Below are 13,085 nucleotides of genomic sequence, written 5' to 3' on the forward strand. Positions count from 1 at the left end.
TATGCGTTTGTATGTATGTGTGTGCATGTGTAGCGGAGTTAATAATTCCACTTGCCGCTACACATGCAATGTTAGTTTAACACTGTTCACTGTTCACAAGAACATTAAATATATATTTGACTAACATTTTATGTTGTATACTATGTATACTTTATGTTTATATAGATTTTTTTATTTCATTTTGTTGTTAACTGGATCTCACACTTTTCTATATGGCCTTTATTTCTATATTTTCGATTTTTCGCACCATGTTTTGTAATGCTTATTCTTGTGAAGCTAAATTGACTTTGAGATCTACTTGCTATGTACAAAAAATACATATTAATAACTTAGTTCTGCAGGATATAATGGCTGGGTTTACTAGGAGAACAGACAGAATTTAAGGCAAATTTTACATACAAGAACATTAGAAATACATTACTAGACGCATATTTCCGACTACATGAGTTAAAAAGAAAATATGCGTTAACACCGGAGCTTTATGAATCTGCTAAATAAAAATCCAGAGACAAAAGGAAAAAGTAAGTAAGTTACAAGTGAGTAATCAAAGAAATCTAGTCAGGGAACCTTGAATCTAATAATCATAACCAATAGTTTTACCTATTGTTTATTGTAGAGAGAAATCATTTCAAACATTGTTAATGAAGGTAATCTGAGGTTGCAGTATTATCCAGGATGGATGTTCTTGTCTGGGGATAAGGTTGAAATATTTAAATCAAAACTGTCTGCAGGGCTATAAACTGCAAGGGGCAATTTAAATGAGATTTTGTTTCTTCATTTTTAGTAATTTGGGTGAAACAACACTTTTTAATTACATACATCTATCACTAGAGAACAATAAGAATAATTTGCATGTCTGCAGTAGAATACGTCAAACAGCTGTATTTGGTCATGACAACCAGTAATTAGAAGATTATTATGATACTTCATTTACAATTAAATTAAGTGTCAGTATAATCTTCTAAGTTGTTTACCAAATACAGTGCTCCCTGTTGTTTTTAGAATGTAAAGCATTCATAGACCTTTGATTGTGCAACCATAAATGTAATTTCTCTCCAGCTCAGTCAATTATGTTCCCTATGAAAGTTTGATCTGACAAAGAAAATACAAATGGTCTCCTTTAACCAGATGCAGATCTACTCTTGTAGACTATAATAATAAAAAAATAAAAACATCTGAGGAATCCATACCAATATATGCATTTTCTCATTTGGATATGTTAGCAACTATAAATACAGTTGAGATAAATGTATAAATACACATTTGTTTTCACTTTTATTGCACCACACAAGCTAGTGGAGATGAGTTTGTACTAATATTTACACATATACTACCTGCCAGGTTCAGCTGTTTCATACAGTCAGTTAACTGAATAAGCTAATTGACAGAACTTAAGCATGCCACCACCGCTTTAGAATGAGGAATTAAAGAGGTAAATATTGTTGACTAATATATTACCTATGCTGTTTCTACACAGATTTCAACATGTATACAAATATAAACAACATTTCTTTTATCCACATTTACAAAAGATTGGTTGTTCGAGTTAATATAATAATAATTTGGCTTACTAAAAAATGTGTTTCATTCCTAGAATAGGCTCAGCTAGCTTGGAACCTTGACCAAGGTGGTACTAAAAAAAAAGTACCCGGCACTATCCACAACCTTTGCAAAGGGATAACTGAAAAAGAGTGAAACAAGTTGAGGACAGGTAGAACTGCAACGTACTAGTGAAAACGGGGCATTTATGAATCAACAAACGCTGATGCAACCCAGTCCTGAACTTTGCCCTTTCAAACTTCTTCTCCCATGTCACATAACTCCTGTAGCATGAGTGCGTTGGCTGCCACTTAAATAATGAACCGTGAGCTATTGACCCTTGCATGACCAAGCCATTCCTGAGTGAAGCTTATGAATGTCGTCGATGCATCTGTCTGACACGGCTAATGGCAAACAGATTTAACAGATGAGAAAAAGGAATGTTCTCCCCATCTTCAGTAAAAATGTCAAGCCCGGCAAACGTCTGTGTCAGATTACTGTGGCAGCAGCAATAAGCAGATGTAAAGACCCGTGGGGCGTATTTATAATTCAGGAGTGGGAAAAAATAGCCAGAAGACTACAGAGAACAGAGCTCTGGAGAAAATAACATGCTCACATGCAAGATACGTGAGGGCGTATATACAGTTATTGCATTTTTCCCAGACATCAATTCACAAATATTTCCATACAGAAATAATAAATAGAAGAGTTCTTAAGGAAGTTTGCGTGAGGCACAGAAGCCAATCTTTGAAAAAACAAAAGGTGTCTCTGAGAATAAGAAAGCATTGAGTTTCCGATCAGAAATGTGTTCTAAGCACGGCACGAGATGTGGTTGCCTTGAAGTTGAAGAATTCCACCCTGTATGGGTATAACATTATATCATGGCACAATATATTGTTGAAGTCTGCATTGTCTGTTGGCATGGCGATGATGACATTGCCCAAGTAACATTATTAATTGAATTAAATATCAAATTAAAAAAGGGAGCAGTTGAACAAACAATAAAAGAGAAAAATATTGCTTTTATGTTTACGTAATTATACACATTTAAAATGGGTTCTTAATAATGACTTTAAAGATTTATTACTAATTTGAATTGTTGTTAATGAACAAAGCCATTAGTTTTAATTATAAACTGTTTATAAAGGTAGCCAATTAGAAAGTGTCACTTTGTAAAGGAAAAAAACACAATTTTATTAATTTTGGTTTCCTTCCAACTTAATAAAAAAAGTCATGTGTATCAATACATGAGCCCTGAATTGTGCATTAACCCTACTGTAAAGAACCCTTGACTGAATCAATACACCTCTGTTGTCTCAACAAAAATAGATTAGATGCTACTTCACAACTGCATACTATTACTTGAGTTCTGAAGTCAATTGATTTTTTATGTTTTCACAGTTTTAGTTGTGTGTGAATTAATCTTTTGCACTACATTGTGTTTGGGATGCGACTACACCCACTTTAACCATTTCCTCCACTGCTGCCATGGGACCCCTCTCCAAATGTTTGTGTAACGTGCATTTGCTGGAGGGTTATTGAGTGAGAATAGCCATCAAATAGGCAGCGGCTTGGAGAAAGAACAACACCCGTCTGCTGATGGCTGACGTGAACCAGTCCTGTTTTATTTAGCTGGGTGTGCTGGGAGAGCTCAGGCTTTGGCCACTAGTTGAACTCTCAGCCATCACGGTAGCTAATGAAACAATAACCACACTAAGCAGTCCCTACAGGATTTTGCGGCCGTATTTGGATATTGTTGCAATATAAAAAATACCTGATTTTGCCGGATCTTTTGTGAAGAATTGCACTAAAAGTTGTAACGTCTTTCTGTATTTTTGTTGCAATGAAGTTGCAAGAAACAATGAAAGTTGCAAAGTTTTTCTTTAAAAATAAAAAGGAATCTTGTTTTGGGGAGAATAAAATTACTCTAGGCCGAGTTTTCCTATACCTCACCAAAAAGGCTCAGGATGCTGCAAATTGTATAATATGAAAATGGCTGGTGGATTTAATAAAAAGAACAATAATTTATTGAATGAATCAAATTTGAACATGTCTATCAGTGGCTTGTTGATCTTTACATTGTTTGTTAGTTTCCTATCTTGGCCTGGGACACATTCTTACGGTCTGATAAAGTACTTATTGGAGTGTTTGTCATAGTGTGATTGGTTATGTCGCTGTCAGTCCCCTGCTCCATTGATTCTTAATTTCCCACAAAGCTGATTGAGGTTATGTGTCAGGTAAACTTTTCATCTCCAATCCTGTCTATATTTGTGAGAAGTGGTGCTGTCCTGAGTTGAAAGATACTTTACGGCTTTATTGAGTTGGCCGCTGTCCATTTAATCTGAAATGCAAAATTGTTTTGACTACTTTTTTTGTTTTTTTGTTTATACGGCGTGCGCCGTGAGCACCCATGAATGAAAACATAAATTGACGCCTATGCTAGGAAGCACAGGACACACAAAAGCCCCATATTGTGCACGCAGTCCATATGCTATTAGCTTCTCAGGACAATATAGGGAAGTGTGTGGTTACTATAGAACCAGCTACCACATACAGATTAGGAATAAAGTGTTTGCCATGGCTACAATCCTCCTTCCTTCAGGCCTTTATCATGGAAAGTGATCTATCGATGCTTTAGCGTGTGGTTGAGTAGATCTGTTTCCAGTGGGCTTTAGTTTGACGTTGGGGCTGCAATGTTCCTGTATTTGTGATGAAAGCTTAAGAGGCGAGCTGACGAACCTGTTAGCAAGTTTTGTTGTGCTGTGTCTTAATGCACTCAATGAAAGGAAGGAAGCTGCTCTCCTTTCATTAGAAGGAGGTCTGAATGTTTGTGTAGCCTCAGTGGGCAGGAGCCCACTTCTCACAGGTGACACTTCAAAACAGTCTAGAGTATGAGACCTATAGCCTTGATTCAGGACCGTTGTTTCAGTCACGCAGACGTTAGAATGGGAGTTAACAGAACAAATTTACCTGGTAATAGTAGGCAATCTTTTTAGTGACTCATAAGCACACATATCCATGTTAGGTGAGTGTAAAGTAACTAAAACCTGATCCATTACCGTCAAAACAAACCATGTAAAATCAAAGATGGCTGACTGTGTGCTGTGCTGGCATGGGTCGCTAGAATATACACTTTAATCCAACCCTGTACCCAGTCAAGGACATCTACATTGGACAACTCTTTTTTTTTTATAGAGCGCAGAAGTCATGCCCTTCTACTTCCGGTCCATAGGATCTATCTTTCAAAAAAATATGAATGAAAGTCAATAAGAGATTATTGCTTGTTGAGCTTTACCGTCTTCTTCCAAGACGAAGGCAGAAGTATCAAAGAGGGGAAAACCATTATAATTCAGGTCGTGTTGAGAGCTTATTTTCAAGGGCTAGCTGACCTAGTGTAATGGAATGTTAAATCTTGCTTTTAAAATCAGTTGAACATAGTAAATCAAATACAGTTTGCACTGAGCGCTAAGATCTTTAGTCCGATTTAAATGGAGTGAGCTCTTTTTTTCAGCATCCTGTTTCTAATCCAAAGTGACTGTGATGTGGCGAGATAACAGCTCAGACTAAACGAGCTGTCTTCAGCCCGGACAGACTGATGTAACTGATCTACCAGTGTCTTCCTGCCTAAAAAAATGTTTTTTGTTTTTTGTGTGTGTTATTTACTTGTTCTTGACTATCTCTTTCTCTTTTCCTATTTTCTTTCTTTCGTAATACTATTTAGTTGAAAGAAATAGGAAGGGAAATGTATCCTCCGCCCTTGATTACTTTCTTTCTCACTAGACATGCAGAGAGCTGTCTGGCGGAGCAGTAGTAAACTGTGTTAACATATCAGATTTTAACTCAGCCCGAGTGAGTTTAGATGACGTGTCTGCAAAGCTGGCCAATCTTTGCGGCAGAAAATCCAATTTGCAAGATTCACCAAGTCTCAATGAGGATGGATGTAAAGTCAACAATGCAGATAATGTGAAAAGTCATTAGTCAGTTTTAGCCATACTACATAGTCTCCTTTGAAGTACGACAAACTGACGCCAAAGTCATAAACATTCTCTGGCCTTGGGACCAACTGTTGAGGCTCGCTGCCGGAGTTGATAACCCCCACAGGATGACACAGCTGGGCTTATCAAGCTTGGCCAAGCCAGAAGACCTCTGCTATCGCTGGACGGAGTGGCAGAGGAAAAACTCATCTCGTTATCTCGCCTATGCTGGGTGAATAACACACCCCCGCCCCCCTCCGTCTGCTCCCTTCAGGTAGTGCTCTCATCTATCTTCTTAGTTAACCTCATGGGGCTTGCACTAGTAACAGATCAGAAACATGTGCTCAGACTTTTGTATGAATCCATAATGCTATGGTATTAAGAGTGAGGCTCATTGGCATGCAGACAAGACCACAGACTACAGCCAAGTGTTTATTTTAAATGAAAGAAGTTGGCTATCACATGAAGCTGCGCTAATTTAAAGACAATAGCACTGTGTGTGAAAATGTGGTGATAGGAAATTTAATGTTTATTTTATATTAACCAAAATGAAAACAACCTCTTCTGTAAGTGCAGAGTGGAAACCCAGAAACAACTCGTAACAAAAAAAAACTCCAGTCTGGATAAATTCCAACAAGCAGAGCCTGTAGAGCCATCTGTCCTTCTCAAATGTAGACCGAGTGCATTATACAACCACAGCCTTACTTGAACCAGGAGCTTGCTGTGTAGCCAGAATGTGTGTGGCTGACCCCTGAGGAGAGGCACACTGTCTTAGCCTCAGATGTGGGTAAGTAGTTTTATTGTTTTTAAATAATTTTTTTAAGCAAAATCTAGCATTTTGTAAGAAAAGTTGCAGCCTGCCTGACTTGACTAAGGACAACTTTGGTATAGAGGGCTCATTCTGCCACCAATAATGACAACTTTAAACAACTTTAAAAACTACTCTGCATGTCTGAGGCAGGGGTGGATCTACAGGGGGCGCAGGGGGCAAGGGGGCGCAGCTGTCCCCCCACTGTAGGGCCTTTCCCCCCCAGCTGCCTTCCAGCTGCCCCACTAACTTTGGTATTCAAAAAACTGTACTTGTAAAAAGAAACTGCCACTATGTTCTCAAGCTCCATGAAACATTGAAACTAACAATTAATCCAGGGACATCACTAGGATTGAAAGACGGGGGCTTAGCACCCAGGATATGCAAAACTTATTTACATCATAAATCTTACTTACAAATGTTACTCTAATGTTAGCTTTTAGATACATCAAAGCTGTATGGGTGGAACTTACTTACATCACATTACTACACCATAAAATGTATTAAATCAATTCCACATACAAATTTAACTGCAAAACAGCATGTGGCATCATTACACACAGGTTTTACTTCATTTTAAAGCCGTTGGATGGGAACACACTTTCAGTGGCCTTATTTGTTTTTTTTGTTTTTTTAAGGTCAACATCGAAAATGTCAGGTCCAGCACAAATCAGACAAACTGATTTCAGTGTATCATGACAAATAACAATACTAGAAAGAATAAAATATTAAATAGCCGTTGTTCCATACTTTATCACGTAAGCTGTTGACAAGAATCCTATTTCAATTAGCTACTTTCTGAATTTAATATCCTGATGGCGGAGGAATAAAAAAGTTTCAACCACTACTATATGTATGCATACTGTGTGTGCCTGTATTTATGGATGCAGTTGTATAGCCTTGCCAACAACATCTATTATAATGTAATATAATAATTTATTACAGCAAATGAATGGGGAAAGTTAAGTTGGTTAGAAAATAGCATATATAATAAATATCATAAAATAGTTTTGTTTAAGACATGCCTTAATGCCTAAACCCCCCTACAAATGCCTGTTGTTAGAAGAATGCAAAACATCCCAGACTTTTTAGCCCTGTAGAACAGTGGTTCTCATACCTTTTGAGGAAAAAATTCCCTTTTAGGAAGAAACCTCGGAGAGACCCAGGCTCTTGGTAGGCGGTGTCTGAAGGTGGCGGTTGGGAGTGTGATAAATAGTGGCATAACAGTCCTAGTAAAAGATTATGCAACATTGACTACAAATAGTACCTGTAGTAGTATAACTGGGCACTGCAGGGCATTATAGGATGTAGCAGGGCACAGCAGAGCAAAGCAGGGTGTAGCAGGGCACAGCAGAGCAAAGCAGGGTGTAGAAGGACGTAGCAGGGCATGCAGTAGGACCACTGCGACAGCTGCAAACATGAATTTGGTGCCACCCTAATCCAAGGAAACATGCTAGGCAAAAAAAAACATAAGGACTCCAGGGAATAACTCCCCAGAGCTAGGTTAGTAACAAGCATTTCTGGGACATGGATGCACACAAATGGAAAGATAGAGGAGCGAGGAGCTCAGTGTTTTAAAGGAAGTCCCCCAGCACTCCTAGCAAAAGAGGATTCTGAGTAGTGCACAGGAGGAAGAGAAGGAGGGAAATGAAGGAGAAGGAAGTACTGACCAGGCGGGTCAGAGCAGGAGAAGACCAAAGAAGGAGAGGAAGATGAAGAAGAGGCTGCAGATTTAAAGAGAGGGAGAAGCAGAGAGGGACCAGGTGGAGGCAGATGAAGATGGCAGGAAGAAAGAGGCCTGCAGTTACCCCTGGACCATACGGTTTGTTTATATTATCCTTCCATGTAAATTGCATTACAATAGTTTTTTCTGTTTCTTCATATTCTGTTGTATATGTTATAGGGTTAGATATGTAACGATTTACTTATACTGTACATAGATTATCTAATGATGTTTTACAGTTTATCTTATAATTTGTTTGATCATACTTACTGATAAAATATGTAACATTGTTTTCTGTTTTCTATTCTGTTTGTATCAGTAAATGTGGTCAAGCCTCTTAATTTAATTTCAGTTAAATTGTATTTATATTATCAGATCGCAACAAGAGTTCACTCTTTACAAGACACTTTACAGATCGTGTAGGTCTAGACTACACTCTATAATTTAAAACATTACAATATAATAAAAAAATAATATAAAAACAAAGACTCAACAATTCCCCCAACAGCAAACATTTGGTGCAACAATGGCAAGGAAAAACCTTTTGGGGCAGAAACCTCAGACAGACCCAGGTTCTTGGTGGGCAGCCATCTGCCGCTGCCGGTTGGGACACAGAGACGGCAGTTCAAGGCGTGACAGGGTGTTGCGGGGCATAGTAGGGCATAGCAATGCGTTTACATATGGGGGTTCCCGTGTACTATCTTCCCCTGCCACCTTCAAAGATCTCTTGCTACCCCTTTGCCACCCCATTGTTAGCTTTCTAGATTGGGCACTGGTCCAGGGCCCAATGTTTCACTCCCCAGCAACAATTCATTATTGTTCCTGCCTTTTTTCCAAGTTCAAATAAAGTATGGATTGAAATCGCTTAAAGCTTGGATATTAAAGATTTAGGAAAAAAAGGATGACACAATATTAGTAGTCTTGACACAGCAAGCATTGAAGTTTTTAAACGGTTTCTTGGCTCAGCTTTAGGAAATCCAAATGGAATTAACATTTCCTCCCCACTCTTGCCAAGTCCACCCATTCAAATGCGTTCTTCTTCCTCTTTATAAGTTTACACCGTACAATCAAAGGGCACCTGCCCCGGAGAGGCAGTGTTTGTGCAGAGAGGTGTTGCACCAAAGTAAATTTCCTTTCTAATCTCTGGTTTAATACTTAAGGCTATTTTACCTGTTCAGTAATCAGACACATGCTTCAATGCTAAGTATCTTTTAATGAAACTGACTGATGTAACGTGTCATTTATTTACATATACATTATCGTAGTTCATAACTATTTTTTAAAGATATCTGGTTATCAGACTGTCCTGCTACTAGCCTAATGATCTCATAATAGTCCAGCATCCTTATGGGCTTGCTGCAATATCTGGAAGCCGTCCCTTCAGCCTCCGAATCTGCTGTCTGCCTGGGTTGACTGTATTTGGGTCCGCTGATTTTTGCCCCGATGCATTCTCCTCAAGGTGAAATTTGTTTTGCAGTCAGTGGAAACACAGAACATATACAATGTTATGGTAAAACAAGAAAATACATGAAAAATGTAATATATGTAATGCGATGATATGCTAATTTAACACACATACACTGTGTACATCAAGTGATGACATACTTGACTTTAATGGTCGATAAACCCTGTCTGCTTATTTGCATCTTAATCCTATCGACAAATATCTGCAGGAAACCACGCAATTCTACTGCTGCTGTGGCACAACGTACACTTAACGCTTCTTCTAGACTTCAATTTTATTTATACATTCTCATATACATTCATATTTGTACTACTCTATTATTTTAACACATCGTATTGCACTACATGTTTGAACTTGTTTGTAGCTTGTTTTATATCTTGCTATATCCACAATATCTCTGTGTTTATTTTATGCAGCATGCTTTGATAGGCCTAATTGACAATGATGATGATATGTACACATGTTAAAAACGTTATATTTAAACTAGATTATACATTGTTAGTTTTATTGTTGCATTTGGGGTGGCAGTAGATCAGTCAGTAGGGAGTTGGTTCAAAGTACGGACCAAAGTATGGTGGTGGACTGGTAGCTGGAGAGGTGCCAGTTCACCTCCTGGGCACCCTCCTCTTGGGCACTGCCAAGGTGCTCTTGAGCAAGGCACCAAACAACCAATTAGTCTGACATCTCTGCATTAGTGCATGTATAGGTACTAATGTGTGTGGAGTTCAACAGAGTGTAAATTGTAATTTCCCCTTGTGGGACTAATAAAGTATACATTACTATTATTATCATTTATTATTGGGCTACTTGACATTATTTTAAAGTGTACATTTGTGAAGCTGCTGGCAAAATTATTATTGTTACTATGTTATATAGTTAATGAATACATATTAAATACAGTTTGAACAGTGTGTTGTTCTGCTCCCCTCCGGCGATGAACACTTGTAGGTACAACATTCATTGAGCATGCGCAGAACCGCAGTGAGCCTGTCCGTTCCTAGACATCATCACAGGTTGAGCTGAACATCCTCTTCCACAAGAAGGGATCTTCATCATTTATTAGTGCCATTTTTCTTTCTCCGCCGCCGCGGCTTCTGCGGTGTAAAACCAAACAGCACGGAGGGGGTAGAAGCCATAAGATGAAGAAACGTTATGTGGACGCGAGCAGACTACGGAAAATGAAAAAACTGAAAATAACGGAGAAGCTGTCTGAAAGGTAGCTAGCGCTGCGAGCCGCGTCGCCCTGACGGAGGCTGCTTTTGTTATGGTGCCTCGTCTTTGTGTAAATTTCAGCCGTCGTCATCCTGCTCACCTGTCTGCCTCACATCCCACATCACTTCATCTCGTGTCTCACATTTTATATTGCGAGTCTTGAGCTTTAATGCACTCCATTGCAGTTTGATGGCGCAGGCAGAAGCGTAGACATGTTGTGCGAGTTACTTGACCCGACATTGTTTACAGAAAGACAGAAATCAGCAGCAGGGCAAGTTAACGTCGGCCTGCTTCTCCTCAGGGTTGTTACATCTGCTTTTACACTGCGTCCTGTGTCCTCAATTAGGCCAGTTTATGCGTACTGTTAACGAATTATGTGTGTATTACCTGGAAATGTAATAGGCCAAAGGAAAACGTACGATTTTGCCCATAAAAAAAGCATAATTTGAAAGCGTCTAGACAGATTCCAGACAAGAAAAGACTCAGGTGACAGAAACCACTTGTTATAAGTGTGCATTGTTTCACATGAAACAGACGGTAAATAAAAAAATAAAAAAAAACATTTTAATATAGCTTGCATTATTTTGAAAACTCAAACCCTGTCTTATTTGTTTGTTTTTTAATAAATGCAATCAAATAGTCTAGGCTTTACAATTCTTGCTCATTTTATTGTGGAATACCATATGTAATTGGCAGCTACAATGACAATAAAAAATAAAACAAAAGACTCTATTGGCAATATTAAAAATGTATCTTAATTTTTTTGGAAGAATTTTAGATGCTGTAATCCTCTATTTCTCTCCTTTCTATGTCTTGAATGTTGTTTTTTTGTGGAATAACTTGCATATTTGGCAGTTATATCTAGAATACAAATGAGATAAATTAAAATAAGCTCTTTAAGTAGGCTAACATTATGAGCCTAATTTGAACGTATGAAGAATACTCTTTCAATAAAATATAGTTTTTTGTTGCATATGTAGTTTTTTTTTTTAGTATAAAATACCTGCAAGATAAATTAAAATACATTTTATATCAGTGACATCAAAAGGGAGATTTAAAACTTGCATGGGCAATAGTGTGCTGTGGTGCTCCCTCTCTCCTCCAGCTGAAATATTGCCATGGTTACCAAACAAAGAAGGGGTGATGTGATAACAGTCTATGGACGGGCAGAACAAAGGAGAAAACCACAGCTCTTGTTTGGCTCGTCGTCGCCTGATCAAATGAACGAGGGAACAGTCATTGTTTTGTAGTGCCTCTACTTGAAAGGACGGACTGCAATTTTAAGATGCAGCTGCTCAATTATAGGTTTAGCAACATGTATCCGATTCCCAGTCTTGAATTGACTTCTGTGTGTTTAGTGCTTTGGATGAAGAGGCTTTGCTGTATCTGTGTTTATTTACTGGAATCAGAGCCTAGAATAATTTTTTTATTTTTATTAATTAGTTTCACATTCTACACCCCTCTGCTGAAGGTTTATGTATAATAATTAAAGTGATGGACTTCATCTGTCTGTTTGCAGTGCGTACACCTTCCTGAAGTTTATGATGATTTGGACGCTGGTGCTGCTGGCAGATTTTATCCTTGAATTCAGACTGGAATACTTGTGGCCGTGCTGGCTCTTCTTTGGGAGCGTATACACCACTTTCCACTGCCACGGGCTGGTGAGAATCCTTCCTGTATGATTTCATATTGCGTGCCCAGACAATGATAATCCTAAAAAATGAATCCAGTGCTTTTTACTGAAATTAATGTTGTTTTTTTGCTTGCAGGTCATCTGTGTTGTTTTTGTTTGTGCTGCCTTCACTCTGGACATCTTTTGTTTAATTTTTGTTCCTTTGCACTGGCTGTTCTTTGTGGCAAGCACCTATGTGTTATTTAATTACATATGGCACACAGGTGAGTATGTAGCTTATGTTTGTTTTGTTCTGTTTTTCACCACACATGTGACAAAATATGCCAAACTCTGTTCCTCTCAATACAAAATAAGCATTGTTTTTAACTGATATGCACCCTGTTTAGTGAGCTATTTAACATTTAATTGAATTAGCAGGGGATTTTATTAGAATAAGCACTTCTTCCATCTCCTCACATCTGATCCTTCATTCCAGCAGCAGTCAGACTCTGTAATACAACATCATGATGTAGCACTGCTAGCTGTTTCTGCAATATGAGCCATCACTGGACAATATTCTGCACTGTGCATTTTTATTTATTTATTACTCTGTGTCACCTCTTACTGTGCGTTATGTCTTTTCTAGTCATCTGTACCTTACTTACCTGTGTTTGTGTATGTACACTACCGGTCAAAAGTTTGGGGTCACTTACAAATTTCCATTTCACTCCATTATAGACAGGATACCAGCT

General features: G+C 38.3%; 1 protein-coding gene across 2 annotated transcripts in view; it reads left to right on the top strand.

The window, feature by feature from the left end:
* The first annotated feature begins 6,057 nt into the window (after window positions 1-6,057).
* si:dkey-12h9.6 (macoilin-1) overlaps window positions 6,058-13,085 on the top strand; it is a 14,470-nt gene continuing 7,442 nt past the window's right edge. The window contains exons 1-3 of one of the 2 annotated variants that reach the window (XM_034899501.1): window positions 6,058-6,300; window positions 12,241-12,382; window positions 12,491-12,617. In XM_034899501.1, the coding sequence (XP_034755392.1) occupies window positions 12,263-12,382; window positions 12,491-12,617 (247 nt within the window). In that variant the 5' untranslated portion in view covers window positions 6,058-6,300; window positions 12,241-12,262. Of the gene's footprint in view, window positions 6,301-10,378; window positions 10,726-12,240; window positions 12,383-12,490; window positions 12,618-13,085 lie in introns of those variants that run through there. The other variant, XM_034899500.1, reaches the window with a different exon arrangement.

This window comes from Etheostoma cragini, chromosome 18, assembly GCF_013103735.1.
Source record: "Etheostoma cragini isolate CJK2018 chromosome 18, CSU_Ecrag_1.0, whole genome shotgun sequence".
Classification (NCBI taxonomy): Eukaryota; Metazoa; Chordata; class Actinopteri; order Perciformes; family Percidae; genus Etheostoma; species Etheostoma cragini.